The 25,070-nt window shown below is 35.7% G+C and overlaps 1 protein-coding gene across 16 annotated transcripts in view; it reads right to left on the bottom strand.

Annotated features, from left to right (window-relative positions):
* LOC131034292 (nucleolin 2) overlaps positions 1-25,070 on the bottom strand; it is a 158,855-nt gene that overhangs the window by 90,706 nt on the left and 43,079 nt on the right. For 10 of the 16 annotated variants that reach the window (XM_059218251.1, XM_059218241.1, XM_059218245.1 and 7 more), the window contains 6 exons: positions 24,898-24,996; positions 24,625-24,723; positions 24,327-24,431; positions 23,841-23,945; positions 23,094-23,198; positions 5,520-5,624 (listed from right to left, as the gene is read on the bottom strand). In XM_059218251.1, coding sequence (XP_059074234.1) covers positions 5,520-5,624; positions 23,094-23,198; positions 23,841-23,945; positions 24,327-24,431; positions 24,625-24,723; positions 24,898-24,996 — 618 coding nt within the window. The remainder of the gene's footprint in view (positions 1-5,519; positions 5,625-23,093; positions 23,199-23,840; positions 23,946-24,326; positions 24,432-24,624; positions 24,724-24,897; positions 24,997-25,070) is intronic. The other 6 variants (XM_057965743.2, XM_057965750.2, XM_059218249.1 and 3 more) reach the window with 5 other exon arrangements.

The raw sequence follows: 25,070 nt of genomic DNA, 5'->3' as shown, positions 1-25,070 counted from the left end.
TATCTATTTTTTATTCAAGTCGGTCTCATTCTCTTCATCAGAATATATACATGAAATATATAACATTTAAGTATAAGTCACATTTCAATATGTCTTTACTGAAATGTGACTTATACTTTAAGTTATATTTCATGTATATATTGGCAGGATGTTTGAGAGTGATTTCAGATCTCTAAGAGTTATAATGCAGATTCTAGGTTTTAGAAGATCTTTTAAATTTTCAAACTTACTCAAATTTCAATAATCAATAGGCTCCTATTAGCATTCTCTCACTCTCTCTATCTCACTCACTTTATCTACCCGGAATTTTAGACCTATCTATCTCTCCCCCAAGATCTAGACCTATCTCTTTGCCCCTCTCTTTCTCACCCTCAAACCCTCGCAAGGGGTGCTACCCTCAACCTAATTTTATTTTGCAGATGCTTGGTGGCAAAGTTGGGGTGGAAATACCCCAAATCTCAAAAAAATTGCCCTCAGAATCTTATGTCAGCCTTGTAGTTCATCCAGTTGTGAGTGCAATTGGAGCTTGTTTGAGGCCATCCACATGAAGAAGAGGAGCAAGTTAGATCAAAAATGCCTCAATGACCTTGTCTTTGTGTAATATAATCTTCGGTTGCGCATAAGGTATAGGAAACACCAGTTGGTCCAATTGATTTGGATGATATAGATCCTTACAGTGATTGGACATCGCAGGAGCAGCCTCCATTGTTTACATAGGATGACATCAATGATTTGGAGAGGCAAGCTATGGAGGAGGAGGGGGGTGGATTTGGTTTCACACTGGATGACATTAAGGAGGATGAGGAGTCATTGCCAGTGCTAGGTGCAGCTAGAGGTAGAGCTACATCTAGGATGAAGGACGAGCCACCGCCTGAGCCAGTCATACCAAGCAAAGAGGCACAATCACGTCCACAACAGACTTCTAGGACTAGACCCTCTAGTTCTACCTCTCCCCTAGTTTTTACTAGAGCTGGGAAGAGGAAGATGTAATTGTATTGATTTATTTACTTTTAGTTCTACAAAAAATATTTACTATTTTGCTTCTAGCCATCCGCATTCCTCATGAGGATGTGATTTTGAACCCACTTTGCATTTAAATATATCTAGACTCAGCTTGTTTATTTTGTGTTCTCATTTATTGACTCATGGGATGCATCTTCTCATTAAGTTTCGCAAAAAATTCATTTCTAATAAAATTTAAGCAAATTTTTAAGTTCTAGAGTTTTTTGCCGATCTTTTTACGAGTATTGGCCGAGTTTTTCCCGAGTTTTTTTTCAGGCCTTGGCGAGTTTTTGGTTTTGGCGAGTATATATTAATATATATATATGACGTTACTCTCTAGCCACCGCTTGGAGCTTTCATGCATGACACCATCGAACAAGATGGTTGATGTTTTCTTTGTGGGCGGTTTTCTTTACTCCTTGCGATCATTAAGGGAATCCATTTGGGAGAAAAGGGCTCTGTATTCCCCATTATTCACATTGGTATATCTTTGCATCTGAAGCACAAGTTAGATACATTGGCAATCTCTACAATATAGAATCCTAGTCTCTCTATTCATAATCATCGGCATTCCCTGCTACACATTTCTAAGTCTTACTGCTACTGATCATCGGCATTCTCTGCAATATACTATCATAGTCTGTCTGCTCTTGAGCACAATAATATTCATATCGCAGTATAGTCTTGAAGAATTCTGCATTCTTCACTGTGGTGATACGTAAAGTGTAAATGGAGACTGTCCAATAAGAAGAGGCAAATCAATATCAGCATCGTCATAACTCCAAGAATGTTTTTCCTTCTAGAATTTAACAGTTATCATGAAGTTGATCTGTTTAGCTTAACTAAAAGTTATGCTTTGTATTTCAAGCAAGCTTATGCATAAACATCACATTACTTAGAGAAAATCTGTCAATTTCATAAAAAGGCCTGAGAACGGAAATACAAGCTTCCTGTATAAACTGTTCATGGTATATCAATGTAGTAAATTTGAAGTTTCTTTTTGCGTAAGAACTAAGAACTTAATCATGAGTGAGCATTAAAGCAGCTTAGCGGTTCAACTTGTTTGCACTAATATCAAAATGTTCATTACTGTTATTAAACAGAATAGACCATTATGCAAAGGTCAGATAATGGGTAATTATTCAACCTCAGAATAAGGTCATATGACCCAATAGAGGATTCTCAAAACTATGTTGATTCAGATCCGAAATGTATAAATATGAAAGGAGTTTTAACCTGAATGTAGTTTGATCTGTCTCTATTATAAATCAGTAGGAAACATATTTCACTGCTCTGAAAATTCAAGATGTAATTAATGAAACCTTAGTTGACAATTGCATCAATATGAGTCTGTATTCCAGCAGTTGGCTGAACTATATGTGTCACATCCCCATGAAGGTCATGAGAGACCGTTAATATCACTTGACAAGAAACTTAAGGGTAAACATTTGTTAGTAATCCAGAGGGTCAGTAGTACCTAATGTTGAGAAATCAATCAGTTGGATTGAACTCCAGTATGTACAAGTAGAGTAAGGGTGGTGAAGTCTAACAACACATTGTCATGCATGTTTAACGAAACCTTAGCCAAGGTAGCACTACTTCAAGTAAGCGACCATCAATTCACAAGAACCAGATACACCTACTAGTCAAATGGTCATACTCATTTACTCATTAGGGGGAACCTACAGTGTGTGACAGACTAGACTCGTATAGGTTCTAAACACCGGGCTTAAATGGTACGATGGCAACTACATCTAATTCTTAGTCTACACCCCCATGAAGGGTAGGGCCACTTCTAGTTGGAAGATGTGCGAGAGACTGCCAGGTCTATGGTTGGGTGGAAAAGCCCTTGATGATGCTCTCCCTCTTCTAGACCATGTCAAGGCTTGATACAAATAATTGTAATCTCTAAACTTTTATGTTTCCCTTGAAAAAGAAAATTATCAAATTGAATTCATTCTCTCTCTCTCTCTCTAAATAGCAAAAGAAGTTTGTTCTCTTTTTACTACTCAATAAAGTTTGATCGCTTTTTTTTTTAAATTAGTTAGATTCTTAACTTGATAAAAGCAGTTAGTTAATTGGTTGATTTTCATTTTCAGCTTAAGTAGCTAAGTTTAATTGATAGTTCTTAATATAAATAGTTTAGATAGTTCACTATTTTCTTAAGTATAGTTTAGTGGTTGTTACAGATACCGATATGTCTATTTTTGAAAAATATGAGACAGGGGTACTCGGAGATGCCTTTTTTTAATATAATTTAATAATATATTAATTTGATAACATTAACAAAGAAAGAAGAATTTAATAATTTATGTAGCATCTAGCCTGCCTACTTGAACAAAGATATGCTAGAAAAAGCTATCAAATATCACTAGTTGCATGGAGAAATACAATTGGCAAAAATAAGCTTGTGCAACAAAAATGGTGGGAAATAAACTCATGCAATAGGCAAACAAGGACAAAAATGATATCATGTGCCATGATTTAGGTATTTTTTTGCACTTTTGCTTTAGGCAAACGTTTCTTGGATTTTTAGACATCTCTGATATGGGAAACGCATGCCAATCCCCAAGACCCATCCTAGGGGGGTTAAAAACACATCTCCCTACAACTATAACTTTTTGAGAACACCTACTCAAACTTCAACAATAGTTAGTTCATCATCCTTAAAATCAATTTGAAACATTTTTATGTTCCATAATCTATATTGAGTATAGTTTCTACACAAAAACAGTATTCACATTTTTTGAATATCAACAATTCAAGCTGTAGTTTGTGATTATTACCAAGACAAGTGATGTGCAATGATTTTTTTGGTGCCTGATATTCACCAATTGGCTATAAGTTGAAATTTGGAAATCAAAATTTGGCGAATAGTTCAAGATTAAAGGTAACCTGAATCGCCACTTTTTAACAAAACCTTATGTTAACCTTATTTAAATTGTCAGAGAATTTATCTTATTAAATTTTTTGCCCCAATATTTGATACATGATTAGATCAGATTTTCCTAAACCTTATAAGGTATTGTAGAAATCTAAATTAATTCACCAGTAATATAGCATAATTATTAGTTACTTTAGAATTATATCATCAATTTTAATTGCCACCATTGATTTAAAATATAATCTAATGGCCCTCATTGTATTCCATGAGGTAAAATGTACCAACAAACTGCGATGCTCATGGAGGTTGAAATTGCTTTTGAATTGGTCAATGGTCTAAAAGCAATTTTGGGCCCCGTGAGCATTACAAACTGTGGGTACATTTTCTCTCACAAAATATAAAGAGGGCTATTAGATTATTTTAAATTAATGGTAGTAAGTAAATATTATAGTCCCCCTTAAACTCATTAATGATTTACACCTTCCAACCACTACTTTTCTTTAAGAATTTTACTTTTTCAACATGAAAGGATTTACCACAGTATTTAATGTATATTCCTATTATCTGCCAAGATTCGCCAAGGTTTACTACAAAAAAAAATGATATAAAAAAGTTTCGCAATAATTTTTCTTTTTTAAAAAGGAAAGATTTGCCAATAGAAATTAATATTTTTTTCCAAAAAATAAAAGATTCGCCAAGATTTTATATCCTTTTTGAGAGGAGGTTTTTTAAAGTTTTCCCTAGTGATATGTAATACATTATAACTCCTTACATAGATGATTTCATTCCATGCATAAATATGTTGAGTGAAGCCTACAAAATATTAGCCATTACAAACAATTGAATAAACACTAGCTATTACTGTTACGAAAAAGTTTCTTCACATCTATTACATATGATTAATCTACCAAAAGCAACAAGCTCAAAACACCATGTTCATATTGCTTTGACCAGAAATCACAATTAGAATAGCACAAGAAATGAAGTCAAAACAGAACATTCCAACTCTCCCTCAGATTGCTTAACAAATTCCCTTGTGCTTATTGCCAATTTTTGTTCCAATGCTTCAATTTCCTCATGCATGCTCTCTTTTTCAATTTGAGAACCATTGGAATATGAGGAAAACAACATAATTTAAGAAATGATATAAAATCCTACATTAATTACCCTATTTTCCTATTGTTCCTCCACAATCCATTTCCCTCTAAATTTCTTATACCTTTTCAGCTACTAGTTTGTATGGCTTATATTCCTTCTCTTTACAATTTAATTTACATCTCCTACTCCTAAATTCTACCATTACTCTTAGCCAAAGATCTAGCAAAAAACACCTAAATGTATGGCAATGTTTAGTAAAACCGATCAAAGTAATATTTGACTAAACCAGTAAAAATGATGCTTGAATAAACTGGAAAACTTTGCAGCCCATACATGCATATGGTCACATGAATGAAATTTCCCCAAGTTATAAATCAGATAGTGAAGCTATTACTGTAGTTAAAATGTTACTTTGCTTCTTTTAAAATGATTGTATCTACCAGAACCAACAAGACCAAAATGCCATGTTTATATTTTATTAATGGGAAACTACAATTAGAACAGCACAAGGAAATGAAATCAAAAAAGCACATACCATCTCCCCCTCAATTTTTTTAAAAGATTCCCTTGTGCTCATTTCCAATGTCTCTTTCAATGCTTCAATCTCCTCATGCATGCTCTCTTTTGCAATTTGAGGACCCTACAAATATGAGAACAGTATGCAAAGTTAAGAAACGATTTGAATTCCCCCTTTTTAAATATGCCGCATAAAATCCTGCAAGTGTATAGAGTTCATTTAGTTTTCTCTTTTCAATTTAATTTACTTTAATCTTCAATTTTATCATTACTCTCAGCCAATGATCTAGCAAAAAAAAAAAAATAGCTATGGCAATTTAGTTGAAAAAATAAACCAGTTACTGCTTGATTACTTTGATTAAAATGATACTACTTGTTAGAGTTTTAATTTGTCGTTTGCAAGATAACACAAAACAAAACAGTGTGTGAGGTAAAATCTCTCTAAAAATTAGTAAGGAAAGTTCCCTGAGATCTAACGAAACCTAAAACTAAGTTAAACTAACAGTAGACAGAAGCTATAAACAAATATACAAATGTGCACATTATACATGATTCACTAAGACGGTTTTGGATAAATGAAAATAATTAAATGCCCATACTTTTGGCTCAGTTACATACATCAAACTGTTAACAATTGTTTCTTGCAAACAACATTTTCCAATATTGGAGGAATAGAAAAACTAATCAAGACACATGAACAAGCTTCAGACTCGCTAAAACAGTGACCAACTAATCACTGCAAACAAGATTGAAGGAATACAACACATGATTTCAAAAAAAAAATAGCTAATCTAAATCCAAAGTCACAACTCAGGTAGATAGATGTCATCAATTCAAAGCTTGAAACAAAATATTCTACTTTCAATTTCCTTGGTGAAAATAAAAACACACATGGAACAACAAATTTCACTTGAATAACAGTTTTAGCAGCATAAGTGCAGCATCAACTACCATTATTAATATCTTGTGCACAATGCACTTATTTATATGTTACGATGAATATTCATTTAAGTATTTGAGGATAAAAATTGTTTAGAACTCTCCAAAAGCTACAGAAAAAGTGAAAAGAAAAGAACTTTATAGGAAATATATTCTAAAACAACTAATTAAATAAAGCTAACTTCCCTGAAATATAACACTAGAAATAATTGTTACAGATATAGGCATCCCCAAAAAGAGGGACTTGACACGAGTGATCTATTAGATTCTATAGCATTTCCATGCTCTGAAAAATGATGAATCTTCTAATAATGATTTCACCAAACCCTAACTAACTTGATCTATCATCAAAGTGTGGAAACCATTGCCTAGGTTTTGACAAAGTTGAAAAGCCATGTTTGAATCTCTTGAACAAAGGTATGACAGAAATTTAGGAACAAAGGTTGGTCAAACCAGCACAAGTCACACAATAATTTGTCATTGACAACTGCAATGAATGAGGTTGAAGAACTACTGCGCAATCCTCTCTTATAAGCTGCTTAAAGTTGTCATCGAACCCCAAACCCTAAGTGTCTAGAAGCCTGCCAAACTATTGTAAATGTTGCCTTTGTTTCATCTTGCTTGTCTTGTTGATCTAAGGATACAAATATGGTACTGATCAAACAATCCACCTGCTAATCAATACATATAGTCAAATATCTTAACTATAGTAGAGCTTGCCATTATACACTTTTGAATAGTTGCTGATATGACAAGCCTAGACAGTCCTTTTAGATGTCATATACCATTTCAAACTGCCGAGGCAAAAGTATATGACACATTAGCCACTCTTAACTATTTTGGAGATATTCAATGGCGTTGTCAGCCTCAAGACCCTTGCAAGAAATTCTGATTGATGTCTCCATCTTTTTAAGTTGCTAAGTGAAATTTTTAAGTGGTTGAGCCACTAATAAAGCATGCCCTTTTTATTATAAGGCAGAAAGTTTCACTAACTTAACCCTTTTCCAATTGCTAGCAGAATTTCTGATTGCTTTAGCCATTTTTTAAAGTATCATGGAAGAGATTTTAGACGATTGGACCATTGCGAAAGTGCACCTATGCTTTTGAGTGGAGCTGTTGTTTGACTTAACCATGTTTTTAGATGATGGCTAGAACTTTGACGTGGTATAACCACAACTAACATGTGCCAAGATTAATTAAACCCACTTCTTAACATTATGGCAGAACTTTGTGATGGTCACACCCTTGTAGATGTGTGCCCATCATTTCACTTAAACTCAGGCACCACTTAACAAGACTTATACCTGCTCAGACTTTCACTCATTTTGTAATGTCCTTGGAAGGGCATTAACTCAAATCCACCAAAAAAATATTGCAATCACTCAAAAACCAGCTCATTCTTATCACTAAAATCCCAATGTGGACAAAGTCCGAGCATATGAAGACTAGAATGAAGGCAATGGAAAATAACCAATAAGATATTGGCAGCATGCTGGCCAAATTACATTAATTTCAAATTCATAAAAGCGATCAATGTCAAAATGGTAGATAGTGATATGCAAATTCGAATCAAGCCATATTGGCTAATAACAAGTTAAATTGTGTTGATGCCAAAATGGCAAACTCTATCACTCAATTCCAATAGCAAATAATAAACTAAAAAATAAAAAAGATCCAATGTTGAACAGTCTAGGATCTTTAGAAATAAAATCAAAGCTATTGGCAGTAAATCGTCCAATTATTACAGTATTGGATTCAACAGAGAAATTTGAAACTTCAATGATTATTTGCAAATCCTAATAATTGTAAAGCATTACTAGAATAAATTGATACCATTGCATGATACATTGAAACCCAAAATGACTGAAGTTAACAAACTCTGAAATATTCAAGAAAGCCAAATTTGAAAGCCCAAACTAAAAAACTGAAGATTAAATGTTGTTAGATTACTAAATGCCCCTGCTGCAGTGGTACGAACTCCTTCCAAGGCTAGTACAGATTGAAGGATCTGGTATAGCAGACTGTACAAGAGAGAAAACTCCATCAGAATGCACACCTGACTATTTTGCTGAGAGGGGGAAAAAACTCTTCCAAACACTTGACTACTGATTTCCATCGATTTCAAGCGGATTTGAGGTGGTGGTTGAAGAAAAATCAGATTCCCAGGTAGGTTTTCTGATTTTTTTCCTATGCTTTTTTAAAACATTTTATTTATTTTTTGTTGCATCTAGATGAATAGAAAATCATTCCTAAGTGGTCAAAAATGTTTTTGAGTCATCGGAACAAGATTTAACACTGTTTTTGACAAGTTTTGTTGAATTTTTTCACTATTTTTTTGAAGAATCTTTAGTTTTCCAAAAAAATCAAACCCTAATAGTTTTTTGTTTTTTTTTTCAACTTTGAATGATGTCTAAAATTATTTAAACTAATTTAGATAGTTTGCTAAATTGTTTAGCTAAAATATTAACTGTCTTTTCACTTTGTATGTGTAGGTTAACAATTAACCATTAATTCAATATGTCAAATTCTGATTGGCCACTAGAACCATGCCCATCTGGATATGTAGGCACCTGTCCTAAAGGTGCTAGAGATAGGGCTTGGAGGTATGCCTATGAAGGACCAGAACCTGGGACGGTGATTTGCATAAAATGTAAAAAAATAATTCATGTAGGCATAAACCGCCTCAAATACCACCTTGTAGGCATCAAGAAGCATGATGCTAGAGTATGTCGTGGGACCAACGATGAAATAAAAAGAGACATAAATGCCTTACTTTCAGCTGGGGAAGAGAAGAAATTGCAAAGGGAGAGGGTAAAACTAGCCATGAGATCAGCCATAGCTGAATCTCAAGGTGCTTCAATTAACATTGAAGAAGAAGCAGCACTTCAAGGCATAGTGGGCTCTCGTCGTGGCCCACGTATCCGCAAAACCAGCACCACTGCTACTGCTTCCTCCAGTAGAGTACCTAGCACTGTTGCATCACCATCAAGGACACAGTCGACAGGTAGTTATTTTGTGCCCAGGAACACACCTGGAACACAACCATCATTAGAGGCCATTGGATGGAATAGGGAGGCACATGAGAAAACAAACATTGCATGTGTTGATTTTTGGTACTTCAACAACATCCCATTCAATGTGGTAGAAAGTCCTTATTGGCTGAATTTGGTGACCGCGATGACAGTTTCAGGAAAGGGGTACAAGGCCCCTTCTCGTAGGGATTTGAGTGAGAGGTTAGTAAATAGTCCACTTGATTTCATTTTTAATTGTTTTTCAAATTTCTTGTTTATTAAATCAAAATTGTGTACTAAGACCTAATTTCACTTTGTTCTTGTAGGTTGCTCACAAATGCAGTTGATAGGTCAAAAGAAGCGGTGGAGGACCAAAGAAATGAATGGAGAAAATATGGCTGTACCATTCTTTCTGATGGGTGGACAGATGGCAAAAACCGCACCATTATTAATTTTTTGGTTGCTTGCAAGGACAATGTGGTGTTCTTGAAATCGGTTGATGCCTCCAGTAAGGTGAAAAATACAGAAACATTGGCTGGAATGTTGGAGCACATTGTCATGGAGGTGGAAGTAAAGAATGTGGTGCAAATCATCAAAGATAATGTAGCAGCATATGTGGCAGCAGGTAGAATCCTTTTGAATTATCACCTTTAGCAATATTTTCATTTGTTGTGGCTTTGTTTTTCTTGGTTGTATCTTTCTTAAGAATAACTTCTTCTTTTGCAGGTAGAATCCTCCAAAAGAGGCACCCCTCTCTTTTTTGGACACCTTGTGCAACACATGTCCTTGACCTTCTTTTGGAGGACATAGCAAAACTTGATTGGGTGACTCCAATTGTGGAAGATGCAAGGAGGATCACGAAATATATTTACAACCACCCTTGGGTTCTACAGTTGATGAGAGAGCACACCCAAGGGAGAGATTTGGTGAGAGTCGATGTCACAAGGTTTGCAACAATTTTCTTGACGTTGCAAAGCATTCTTGTTGCATTGACTTCTTTGAAACAAATGTTTGCGAGTCAAGCATGGCTAGACTCACCTTATTCAAAGAAGGCTGAAGGAGAGGGTGTTACATGCATAGTCTTCGACAACCATTTTGCACAAAAGGCTGCAGAGATTGTGAAGGTAACTTCAAAACTTGAATTCTTAATTATTCTTGATTCAAATCTCTCATTACTAATTTGTAACTTCATTAATTAATCTTTTTGTAATTTGTATTTTTCAATTGTAGGTGTCAGAGCCCTTCGTTAGAGTTCTCTACTTGGTAGATGGGGATAAAACCACAATGGGGTATATTTATGAGGCCATGGATAGGGCCAAGGAGTCTATCAAAAATTTCTACAAGGGGAATAGACTCAAATTTGATCCCATTCGGGAAATTATTGGTAAGAGGTGGAACAATTAGCTCCACCAAACCATTCAAGCAGCAGGTGAAGGAACACAATGGACCATTGAGAGGAGGGTGAATCAATGGTGATCAATAAAAACTTTTACCTTCTAAAAGATCTGTATTAATAATTTCAATCCAAGACTATGAGCAAAGATATTAAACAAATCAACACACACACACAAGAGGCACATCGCATAACACCAGATGTACGAGGAAAACCCAATGTGGGAAAAACCTCGGTGAGAATAGTTGTTGGAGTCTACCGCTCCAATCCAGCCTCACAATGAAATCATTGGTTACAACTTTTATGGGCACCAACCCAAAGGAGCACCAACCCTTGAAATTTAGGGCACCAACCCAAGGAGCACTAACCCCTACAGTTTATGAGCTTCTACTCAAAGGAGCACCTACCCCTTCTCTAAGCAACCACTCAGACATTACAATGAATGTAATTACAAATACATGTTATATACCTTGTTGCAAATGACGTTTTGCAACACCTTACTAATCTGCTCTCTTTCTGATCTCTTCTTCTCTGTTCTTTGCTCTCTATTTGTCTCTACTCTTGATCTCTGCTCTTTGCTTTCTATCTTCTGCTCGGATCACTTCTCCTCCTCTGCCTTTTTGTCTTGGCTCTACACACTCTGGTTTTTGTTGCTCTCTCACTTGGTCTCTATTGCTTTCTCTCTCTTCTGCTCTCTGCGTTTTCACCCTACAACCACACCGCACTACACTTTGTTCTTTCCTGAGCTTCTTTTCTTCTACACACCAGCACACACTCATCCAACTCCCATCTACACACACTGTACCGAAAAGTCTATGTTTTTGTATTCAGCACACACCCCCAAGAGATTGGTTAGATCATAACTCATCACATGCAGGACAACCGTTGTCATGCCACATGGTCTATACAATTTCCCATGCACCATGCAGATCGTTCATTCAGTCGGTCCAATTGGCAATCCGAGTTCCCAGACACACAAATAGCTAACCTGTGTTCATGATCAACTTTGAATCTGAGTTGTTGATCCAAGAGGACTTGATCATCATTGTCATCGTGGCGGTTCCACCCGCCACATCATCCCTGTGTTCTACTCTGCCTGCTCTACCACTTGTCCACACAGCTCTCCATCTCAACTGCCTCAACTACTCATGTCGAATCACATCAAATGCCTCTCCATTTCGTCAACTCTGTATCTGCAAGATTTCCCTCCAAATGAAATTTAAAAATTAATTCAATCTTGTCTTCAGAGTTTTGGTATGAATTAGATTTGATCTCCCTTCTTGGATTGAACACCTGCATTGAATGACTTTGTATTGAATTATCGATGATCTCCATCGTATCAAATTAGATTACCTATACTGAACACGTCTTCTCTATTCACACACTGTTCATTGAACCTAGTTTGCTATATTTGGCAAACTCAATCTGTCTCACAAATTGGATTTGGCTTTTGTTTGATCACCTCGAGCCCAACAACCAACCTGCAACTCGGTCGCCATTAATGCACCTCTATCCTCTGTCGACCTTCCCTGAGGAGATTGACAGCCACCTCATTAAATCTCTGCAAGCACCGACCTCTGCATATTGGATTCCATTATCGCCTACTTGGGGGCCACTTGTCTTCATTTTCAGCATCCACATCACTTGGTCAATGTCGGTCAGCTGCCACATAAGCCTCTGCATCTATCGGCATGCATCTGTGGCATCAAATTTGTCGTTCAGCATTTTGTCATACTTGGTTGACCGCCACGTAGATTATTGAGTCTATCGACTTGTGGACATGGCTGCAAAGCTGATCACAATCTTCAACTTTGCCGGCAAAATATCCTTTCATCTTTTCTGCAGGTGACCTCCGATTCGCTCCGTACATGCCACGTTGTCGGATCAAACTTGGTCAACGCCCAGGTGGACAATCAAGCTCTTCATATAGTGGCTGATCTTCATGTTATACGCCTCTTCCTTTGTTAGCCCACACCTCATTTGCATGGTCTTTTCACCTATGCAAGATAAGCCTTTGTCTTCCTTTGACAAGCGTCGTCTTCTTCTACGTTAGCCCACACAGCATTCTGAGTGCCTCTTAACCTACGCGGGATAAGGTTTTCCTCCTTTGTCTTTGCTTTTCCTTATCTCGCGGTACATTTCTTAACATTGTTTCTCCTTGCGAGATAAGCTTTGTCTTTCACCTAGACAAGCCACCCCTTGTCCCGCGGCCCTTTCCTTATCCCCGCAGAGACACACGGGATAAGGTAACTTTTTCCTTTTCCTTTGTAGTCTTGTCCACACGAGATAAGACTTCTCCATGTCATGCTTTCATTTGTTATCCTGCGCAAAACTTGGTGTGCAACTTAGTCCATGCGGGCATAAGGGAATTCGCAATTTCCCTTTAGCTTCTTGTCCCGTGTGACATTTTGTGTGCACATTTGACACTGTGGGATAAGAGGGAGCGACTACCCGCTTTGACCACTTTTGACTTTCTTATCCCGGACGATCATCGTTGACCACTCTTGACAACGCGGGATAAGGTAATAACACTTTTTTCTCCACTTAAGTGTTATTCCGTGCGACAGGCATACAACGTTTTCCACACCGCGGGATAAGAGGGACCGCTCTCCACTTTGACCTCTTTGACTTTCTTATCCCGCGAGGCATTCCACACTCGACCAACATGTTGCGGGATAAGAGGACCACATTATTGTTATCCCGCGGGGTCATACACCTTCAACTGCACATGTTGCGAGATAGCAAGGATCACATAACTTGCGCGTTATTGACATCCTCTACCGTGAGACCAATACGACCAACCAGTCGTGTTATTGACAACCCCGATCACATAACCAACGTGTTATTGACACTTGCAGACACATAACCATCGTTTTATTGACATCATGATAGACCAGCATGACTGACCCGTCGTATTATTGACAAATACGACTAATACTCCATGTAACTGCATGCGATAACTTGCATATTATAGACAACTTAGTCGCGTGTTATTGACATCTGCAGTTACACCTTTCCTGATTCAAACTGGTTTGCTTGATGCCTTCACCACTGCACTGCCCTTTGTCTTCTTCATCCAATTACCTGTCCCAGTGGCACATTCCAGGCTTGCCTTATGTATCTCCTTGTGCATCTAACATGGCGTGTTATATGATGCTGCAATAGTACTTATGCCCTTGGTCCTCTATCCACCTTTATTAACCTCCATGTATATTGATTTATTGATTTAACTCTACCACCCAAATACAACACTATATCAGCTAATTTGATCTTCCTTTGGGATGTTCATCATTGCTGCATCACCGAATTTGCCATCCTAATGTCTCTTCATGCCTTACATCTCTCTAGCTCTCCATCCAATGGGTTTCCTGCATGTCTCTGCATTCCAGTGAGTGTGGAGCTATCACTTGCACATTCTTCTTCAAGCTCCACATGCACTTTATTGCACTTATCATCTCTGCATCTTTGTCCAATCTCCACTGTTGACATCAATCAACTCTGCATGTCTGCTACATCTTCACCTAGTGGATGTCCAGTAAGTCTCTCTAACTTATGACATCAATCAACCTGATCTCAACAACTCTTCTACTAAATCTACAGCCTGCAAGATGACCTGTCTGATTCACATCAATGGCATCAATGGCACTCTTTTGCAACTCCACCAAATAAGCCTTGCACACACACATGTTGACATCAATGACAACTTCAATGCCAACAGCAGGGTACTTCCTCAACCCTCGTTTTAAGTTTGGGGGTTCTTACTCAGATCCTAATGGAGAGGTCATGGAGGGCATCACTACATGCATTCAAAGGATGATACCTGAGGTTGAGGTGAGAGACCTCATTGTGGACAAACTCCAAAATTATGAGGAAGCAAGGGGTAAGCTATTCTCTTCAGAGCTGGCCAGGAGAGGAAGAATCACTCAATCCCCAAGTATAAGTTATAACATTTGCCATTTGGATATTGGGGTCTAAAGTGATTGATAAATTATATTTTCTCTTTTCTCTTTGCTTTCAAACTTTTCAATATTTTTTTATTTTGCAGATGCTTGGTGGCAAAGTTGGGGTGGAAATACCCAAAATCTCAAAACATTTGCCCTCAGAATCTTATGTCAGCCTTGTAGTTCATCCAGTTGTGAGTGCAATTGGAGCTTGTTTGAAGCCATCCACACGAAGAAGAGCAAGTTAGCGCAGAAACACCTCAATGACCTTGTCTTTGTGCAATATAATCTTCGGTTGTGCATAAGGAAGGTAGAGGAAGCACCAGTCGGTCCAATTGACTTGGATGATATAGATCCTTACAGTGATTGGACATCACAGGAGCAGCCTCCATTGTTTACCGAGGATGACATCACTGATTTGGAGAGGCCAGCTATGGAGGAGGAGGGGGGTGGATTTGGTTTCACGCTGGATGACATTGAGGAGGAGGAGGAGGAGGATGAGGAGTCATTGCCAATGGCAGGAGCAGGTAGAGACATAGCTTCATCCAAGCTGGAGGACGAGCCACAACCTGAGCCAGACATGTCAAGCGAGGAGGCACAGTCACGCCCACAACAAACTTCTAGGACTAGACCCTCTAGTTCTACCTCTCCCCTAGGTTTTGCTAGAGCTAAGAAGAGGAAGATGTAATTGTAATGATGTATTTACTTTTAGTTTTACAAAAACTATTTACTATTTTGCTTCCAGCCATTAGCATTCCTCATGAGGATGCGATTTTGTACCCACTTCGCATTTAAATATATCTAGACTCAGCTTTTTTCTTTTGTGTTCTCATTTATTGACTCATTGGATGCATCTTCTCATTGAATTTTGCAAAAAAAAATGCATTTTTAATTAAATTTAAGCATGTTTTTAAGTTGTCGAGGTTTTTGCCGAGTTTTTCCCGAATTGTTTTTTAGGCCTTGGCAAATTTTTGCTAATGGCGAGTAGTTCAACTATGGTCATGGCAACAGTAAGTTCAATTCCTCCTGCGTCATCATTTTCATTCCTCTCATTTGCTGTATTCTTTCATTGCAAAGTGATTTCTATCCTCTGAATTTGTTTTCAGTGTGACCTCCTTAGCTATGTATTTCGATTCTTCAACCAACAAGTGCTAGTGTTCAAGTTTGCCTCTTCTCAATGTTGCAGTTGTTTGAAGTTTGCATTCCTCTCAACTTACTTTTCCTTGCTGACACTTGGTGTCTCAAGTTTGTCTTCACCATTCAATGTTATTCTCCACTACTTCTTTCTTCCAGGATGCATGTTCTACCCTTTCATTTTCCCTCTACATATCTGTTTGGATCTTTCTACCATCCTCCAATCACAAGTAATAAAAAGATGATTTGATTCCCAAGCTACCTACTCAAAAGGAGTCTAGTCTGTCTAGTCTCTCTTCCAAATGCAAGAGTTAAGATCCACACATAATAACAAAAATATTCCAAATAAACTTGAATCCCAAGCTGTCCGCTTAAAAGGAAATCACACAACATACGGATATGTTTGTAGGCAAAGAAGCCTTAATATCCAATATACTCAATAATAGATTAGGAACCCCATACAATATTACTCCAAGAAGAAGCAACTACATAGTATGTCTCCAATGTGAGATCTCCATGATATTCACATGCATCACATTACAAAGCTGTTTGCATTTGTTTCAATGATTAATTCTGGTAATTATTATGACAATCCTAAAATCATATAAGTTAATCTAGATTAGCAATATTAATGTTACTATCAAGCATTACACAAATTGGAAAACAAAAAAAGGTATGAGGCTTGAAAAAATTCCAGAAACAAACATTTCAGTGCTGCCTATTGTACCATTCTGAGGTTCCAGCAGTAGCACCATCAAGAAGTTTGCTGGATTTTTACACATGTACAATAGTACAGTCATAGTTTAGATATATAATGGTTTAGGTACAGTTTGCAGCACTGGTTCATCCTTTACTATACTCTCAAATATATCAGCTCTATTATAAATATTTTATATGTTATACAGTTTGCTTTCCAACTATTTGACAAAATATATTTTTCCATAGTGTTGGAGACTATTGGTTATAATTCCTAGAATTGAAACTAGAAGAGTATCCCATTGCTTATCATTCATATTGTAAATGTCTATGCTTTTCACTACCAAATTACCTTTAGAATGTAAGTATGGATAACAATGTCGTCAAGACATGGTTAATTATTTAAATATTCCATGCTGCATACATTGTAGAACTGGGTGGCTTGCCGCCAATAAGTTAGTGTCCCACTCACCTATGCTCTCACATTGCTCACATCAAGATCTTAGTGATTAGAAAATATTACAGAATATTAGACACTAATTATTCAAATATTCCATGCTGCATACAATGTAGAACTGGCTGGCTTGCTCCCAATAAGTTTGTGTCCCAGTCACCATACACTCTCACATTGCTCATATCAAGATAAAGAGCAGAATGATGACAAAATAAAAGAAGCTAACAAAATCAAACCATTAATTCTAACAAAGTTGAACTATTGTTGATTAAGATATCTCAGCTGCTGACAAAGATAACAAACAATTCCTAACAAAGATAACAGTAGTTGCTGAAGACGCTTTCATCAATTATAAAATTTATTAGAATTTTGGGTACAGCTAATAATAGAAGATTCTGATTTAAGCATTATTTTCAAATGTACACAAGGAAACTAAATTTAGGTTTTTTATTTATTAATTGGTCATTGTTTTAGAGGAAAATCAATGACGATTAAGTTCTTTATTTTCATCACTCACTTTTAGTCTTTACTTTTTATTTCAAACACCTAGTTGCAAAATTGCATGTAAGGCAACTTAATTTAGGGACACGTTATTTTAATTTGTAAGTAATTTAAAAAATTAAATCAACGAGTGATTCAAGACTCAAGGATAATGATTCGGGATAAAAAAAAATTAAGGTTTTTCTTTTCAAACTATATTATTTAAGCAACCCCTAACCCATACAAAAATTATTAATATTCATCAACCTTTAATGTATCAAAAAGATAAAATGATCTAGGTAGTATGCCAAGTCATGCATCGGTTTGTTGAGTTGGTTCGTTCAACTACAATCAATGATGTCACAAATAATTTTAAATTTTCTTTCTTACTTCTACAGTAATATAAAATAAACTCTCTGGCACTATCCATGGCCTCATAGAGATAACCTATCGACATGACATCCCCATCCACTAAATGCCAAAACCTTGACAAGATAGTTTATCACCTAAAATTTTGAACAATTAATTTTTATATTATTAGAAAATTAAACTATAATAAATATTAAAAAAATAAAAACAACAAATATATAACTCCTAATAAAATATGTGTTTTGCATTGTTGCTTCCCCAAGTATCTCCACATTTCTTACAAATATTTCACCAAAAATTATTTTACCAACATTTTCCCCTTCATTATTTTTAAAACCTAAATAATCCATCCAAGCATTGCACACAAACTTCTACTTGAGACTCATGAGAGAACCAATTCAAACTATAATAATGAAGAGCACTCAGTTATACTGAGAGGGGGGGTGGGTGAATCAGTATAACAATAATCTTTTACTTTTTCAAAACTTAATCAACCACACCAGTAATATTTCAAAATTTAATCATGCCTAGCAATAACACACATGCAAGATCTAGCAATAAGGAACACAAGATAAACACATGATTTGAGTGGAAATACTTGCGGGAGAAAACCATGACAAAGTATTGCTTATATAGATCTTCTTTCGTTGCACCAACCCACAAGAGATTCCAATCACCTACAATTGGACACCAACCCAACAAGAGACACCTATCTCTTATAATGAGAGGCACCAACCCCTCAATCTCCTTAGAAGGCACCAACCTTCAAGATAACAATTTGGGAACTTCTTCTCGAAACAAATTCAATTTGTCTATTCAAATCTGCTCATTAGCTTCATTGAAAACTGCTTTAAATGTCTGCTTATAATCTGCAATATATCTACTCACAAATCTGCAATTTGATTGTCAATGATTTGCGCTTATAAATCTGCCATATTGCTGCTCCAAAACTCTAATTTTTCTGCTCTTAAACCTGCTATGAAATCTGAAAGATATTCAATATTTCTTGCCACTAACACAATCATTTTTCCTTCTTTTATATCCCTCACACGCACCACTTCAAGAGGTACAACTCTCCAAAGAGGTCAGCCCAATCAGCATTAAATATATTTTATTTTTGTAAAACTTCTCAAGAAAAGAGCACCAAAACTAGGAGGGGTTGGCCCAACCAGCAGCAATTAATTTTTATTTAATTCGTTTCCTTGCACAAGGCAAGAAGGTCCACCCTCTTGTGAGACTCCAAAAAATATTATGATTATAACTTCCTTAAACGGAGTGACCAAGGAAGCGGGGTCAGATCCATAAATTATTGCATTTGTTTTAGAACTCCTCCAAAGGGTTCTAGGCACAGGCCAGCCCATGCAAGCAATAAACTATTATATAAGCAATTTAATTATCTCCCTCTTGCTCAACAAATTTCAATAATAGCGCACAATCTAACCTCTAACATTAGTCTTGCCCTTTAACACCAATGACAATAATTCCCAACAAATACTCCACTAAGTGAAGAAGTTGGTTGCAAATTGTATACCCCCAACCATATAAGCTCTTCCCATTCATATGCTTTGTCATCAAATTAAGGAGTAGATTTATTTGGTGATTTGTCAAATATCTTCAACCACACGTTTGACCCATCCAATCTTCTTGAAGTCCTCAAGCATCAAATCCAAGCAATGTGCAACACAAGGACTGCAATAAATAGTAGGATGTCTCTTGTAAATAAGTCTCCCCATGGCTTACATATGTTGTCCTGTCCATAATTTTGGACAACATTCTCCAACCTAACCAATTGACCACACTCTACAACAAATTGCACGAAGTCTTAGTCTTCTTGATGTTGTATACAACATATAGGGACCTCAAGAACACTCATGTGCCACTCAAATCCACTAAAAATTTAACGACCATCATGTTGCTACCATCTATCCATTCATCTAGTAAAATGTTTCTGTCTTCTCCACCATAGTTCTCTTTGATCATCAACTACAGGCCATGTATTTTTTATGGCTTCTTCTAACAAAGAGCTAGTAACATCCTCAGTCATTGAAGTCTTAAACCCCACACTAGCAACTAATGCTTTTACCAACCACTCCCAACATAGGTTTTTAGCTGCATTGTAGGGTATAGTATTGTAGTACCAAAAGTTTCCCAATACCATCCTAGCTTTATGGTATTTCTCTTTGTTCCAAGTTGTACCTTCAAGTGAAAGTTGAGCCCCCTTGAACATTGTGAGGAATGAAAAGATTTGATCGAGAATGAAAGTAGCTCGAACTCTCCTCGGATGAAGAAACTCAAATGTGTGGGAAAATAAAGAATCTATAGATGATTTGGAATTTGAACTAACCACCACTGCCATTGCTTCCCTTCTCTTCCTCTCAGTTTTCTCCATATCATAATTGATAAGTAGGCATCCATTTCTCTGCTTGCTTTTCTGAGAACATGAGAATACATTTTCACATCTAAGCTAGAAATCTACGATGGAATTTTAACCTACCGATTCTTCTTTCATAGTAAACCTGCAAAAATTGTTGGTCATCCAGCCCTTCGCGTCACCTAGCATGTCATGCTTCCATGCAAGGTCTTTCCCACTACAACCTTTCATTGCCATTGTTACTTCTATACATAGAAAAAATCAGAAAATTTCAGCAAGGTTTTCAATCTTTAAAATGAAATTTTGAAAAAAACAAGGAAATATTATAAAAATCAGAAGAAAACTAAACACTAAGAGGTTGAGTTGGTAAATCAGAAAGCTGAAAAATAATAAGCACGGCATAACAGCAAGGTTTTCAGTATTTGACCTTTCAAATTAGTTAAAGAAAAAATAGCAGAAAAATGCAGTATTACCTGGAAACACGTTTCCAGCCTAAAGGCACACATTCCGGAAATGGAAACCGTTTCGGGGACTTGGGGACGGCCGGAAACGTTTCCAAGCCGTCCCCGATCCCCAAAAATTTTCGAAAACCATCCCGGAAACAATCAACTTTTTGGGGGGGACCGTTGACCGTCCCCGAGACAGTAGGGGACACCCAAGCTGTCCCCTGACCGTCCCGGGGACAAATGGCCATTTCTAGTGGTAGGTACAATTAAAAAACAGCTTTTTTTTATAAAAAAATATTTTTCATTATATTTTTTTATAAAAATTATTAATGAAAGCAATTAAATTTTTTAATGAAAATCGCTAATAGAAAGTGATTAAATTTTTTGTTTATTTTTAATAATTATTAATATCAAAAGAAACTGAGCGATTAAATTTTTTTTATTTTTACTTAGCTATCGATACCATATTATTGATATCGATATCATATGATATTGATAAAAGTCATACTCAGTTTTAAAGAAAATAAAAAAAACATTGGCGGAGCTTTCACAGCAGTGCTAAGCAAGGGAAGAAATACAGAACTGGTGAAGAGGTGAAGTGTGAAAGGCGAAAAGGTTTTTTTGATTTTCATTTTGATTATGGTCTGAGCAAGGAAAAAGAAAACTATGAAGTGTCTGATTCGATGATTTTAGAATTAGAATCTAGATTCTAATTTATAAATTTTATTATGCTGCTATCATGAATGTTTACTGTGTTACAATGTTATATAAATTTCAGATTTCCCTATATATATATATATATATATATAGCTGTCCCCTGCCATCCCCTGTTCCTGGAAAAAAAACCGTCCTAGAAACCCATTTCCCCGTCCCCCCATCCCGGAAACTCAGGGTAACATAGGAAAAATGCAATAGCTAACTCTGTCAAATTCTCTACAAGGTTTATTTAATCTCCAAACTCAACCTTCAAATGCTTTCCAATCACACTCATCTTTGTTTGATTTGCATCTATCAAGAACCAAATGAGAAAAAATGGTGTTTTAAGATCCAGGTTTTTCTTTTTTTTCTTTTTGGCACATCAGAGCAATGGAATAATACTCCCAATCTCAATCAGCAAACTCACCATGTTTCCTGGTGAGTTTGTGATTACTCAGTACACAAGTCTTGCATGAATTGCACAATTGAAGGTCAGACTCACAAATCTGGATGAGTTTCCGTCTATGCAAGAAACAGATTAGTATTATATACAATGGGTAAAAATTCATGGGCCTTAATGCCACACATAAGGACTCAAAAAAATCCTTAAGGTCTCCCATCCCCAAGCCCTCTCATAAGGTAGTACTGGCAGCCACCATTCTCCCATCCTTCTGGCACCCCTATCATCATGGAAGAGTGTATAGTCTTTGAGGGGCATAAAACATGCCAAGTATACAACACATAACCAACAGTTTTTTTTCAAAACATTTAATTTACTGTCCACATGCGTACTTGGGAATCTCATAGATTAGTATGCTCAGGTCGAAATAGTACACCATAACTTCTCCTGCTTTTCATATTTTTTGTCACTTCCCCAACCCTCCCCTCAACAAACAAAATTGTGCAAGTTGTTTGAAAGTAATGCAATTTTCTCTATATGGCAGTTTGACAGACTAGCAACATAGGAACTAGTAAAATTGGTGATTGGGCCTCTCATTTTCTCAAGTAATACAACATAAATGATTTATAGCAACTACAACCTCCATTGGAACTGCTCCATTATCTACAACACAGATCTCAAAATATCTGCTGCATGGACCACAATACCAGAAAGCATAGAACTGGCAAATTCATGGATCTTTTTACACAACTGAAGTATACTCCATTTTTTATTCTCTTTTAAAATATTTATTTGTTTCTCATACTCTTCAACTCTGACACTCTCTCCAAACTAAATTCCTTTCAAAAGATAACATTTTTCTCTTATTTTCCCATCTTACAAGCTTTACTTATGTTTTATATCTTGCAAGAAAATATCGATTAAAATGTAAAATTTAAACAACTCACATTCATTGAAGTATTAAAATGCTAAATCCATCTTATTTGTAGTCCTAATTAATAAAATCTGTTCACCATCAATAATATCATAAGGTATATTTCCAAATGAAAAATGAAGTTTTTCTAGGAAGTATCTGCATAATCAAAAAACTAGAAGATTGATATTTGTAGTGAGCTAAAAGACACTCTAATAACATCACAAAAAATGCATAGATAACTTGCAAAATTGCAAATTAAATATCTCCAAAACACCTTAAAGATCCAAAACACTTCTCGTTTCACAAGCATAACATTCAAATAATACAAATTCTTAAAATTTACATACCAACTCTTCCTTGGTTTCTTCAACAGTGATATTTGTAGTGACTTCTAAGTTCTCTTTCATATCTTTAGTTTCTTCAGGGACACTTTGCTTCTCTTCTTTAGAAACCTTCAAATATTAAAGACATTTATCCAAATTAGAAATTATATTTACTTTTCATTTGTATAGAATTTAAGACTCCATATTTCTTTCTTTCAATAAATGCTACATATAGATGAATGAAAATTAACTGTAGTAATAAATTACAAAATATAACTTACCACTTTTAATTATTGAAATTTTGTGACAAAACATACATGAAATTTAATACCATTTATCAAAATTTGAAAGTATCTGAATGCCCATCATTGATATTATCATTGCAAAAATATCTAGAGTTTCTTTGTAAATTTGTTATCAGAGTGTCATGCTTGTACTGAATTAGGTACAACATTCCAAAAAATGCAGTCAAAAACACATAGCAACTGCCCCTCATCATTCACAGCACATGCCTTTGTGCTCATTTCCAAAGTCTCTTCCACATTTTGCAATTTCCAATCAATACTTTCTGTTCCTTTGTGAATTCCCTTCATATATGAGAGCAAAGATCGAGGCTTAAAGACACACTAATGGCATCACCAAAAGGCATAGAACACTTGTAAAACAGCCAATTAAATTATCTAAATCCCCAAAACAAAGATCCAAAATATTTCTCATATCACAAGCTTTAACATCCAAATAATACAAATCATATTCTTTAATTTTACATACCAACTCTTCCTTGGTTTCGTCAACAGTGATAGTGACTTTTAAATTTTCTTTAATATCTTTAATTTCTTCATCAACGCTGTGTTTCTCTTCTTCAGAAACCTTCAACTGTTAAAGACATTTATCCATATTAGGAATTATTTTTACTTTTTATTTGTAGGGACTCCAAAAATCTTTCTTTGAATACATGCATCATGTACATTAATGAAATTGAATATAGTAATAATTTGCAAAATACAAATTATCACTTTTAATCATTGAAATTTTGTGAGAGAGTAAACATGAAATTTTATATCATATATCAATATTCAAAAATGACTGATTGCTCATCATTGATATTATCATTGAAAATAACTGATTGCTCATCATTAACATTATCATTGCAAAGATATCTAGGTTTTTTTTTGTTAATTTGTTATCAAACTGTCATGCTTGTACTGAATTAGGTACAAGCACAACATTCCAAAAAATGCAATCAAAAACACATACCAACTGCCCCTCATCATTCACAGCACATGCCTTTGCGCTCATTTCCAAAGTCTCTTCAAAGTTTTGCAATTTCCCATCAATACTTTCTGTTCCTTTTTGAATTCCCTTCATATATGATAGAAAAGATCAAGGCTAAAAGGCACACTAATGGCATCACAAAAAAGCATAGACTTGGAAAACAGCAAATTAAATAATCTAAATCTCAAAAACACCTTAAAGATCCAAAATGCTTCATGTATCACAAGCATTAACATTCACATAATACAAATCATAATCTTTAAAAATTAAAATTACATACCAACCCTTCCTTGGTTTCTTCATCAGTGATAGTGACTTCTAAAATTTCTTTAATATCTTCAATTTCTTCATCAACGCTTTGTTTCTCTTCTTCAGAAACCTTCAAATGTTAAAGACATTTATCCAAATTAGGAATTAGTTTTACTTTTCAATTTTATATAGTTTGGGACTCCACAATTCTATCTTTGAATACATGCATCATATAAATTAATAAAATTGAATCACAAGCATTAACATCCACATAATACAAATCATATTCTTTATAATTACATACCAACCCTTCCTTGGTTTCTTCATCAGTGATAGTGACTTCTAAATTTTCTTTAATATCTACAATTTCTTCATCAACGCTTTGTTTCTCTTCTTCAGAAACCTTCAAATGTTAAAGACATTTATCCAAATTAGGAATTATTTTTACTTTTCAGTTTTATATAGTTTGGGACTCCA

This window comes from Cryptomeria japonica, chromosome 3, assembly GCF_030272615.1.
Source record: "Cryptomeria japonica chromosome 3, Sugi_1.0, whole genome shotgun sequence".
NCBI classification, from domain to species: Eukaryota; Viridiplantae; Streptophyta; class Pinopsida; order Cupressales; family Cupressaceae; genus Cryptomeria; species Cryptomeria japonica.
Note: the sequence above shows the minus strand (reverse complement) of the source record. Positions and strands in the feature narration are given on the sequence as shown.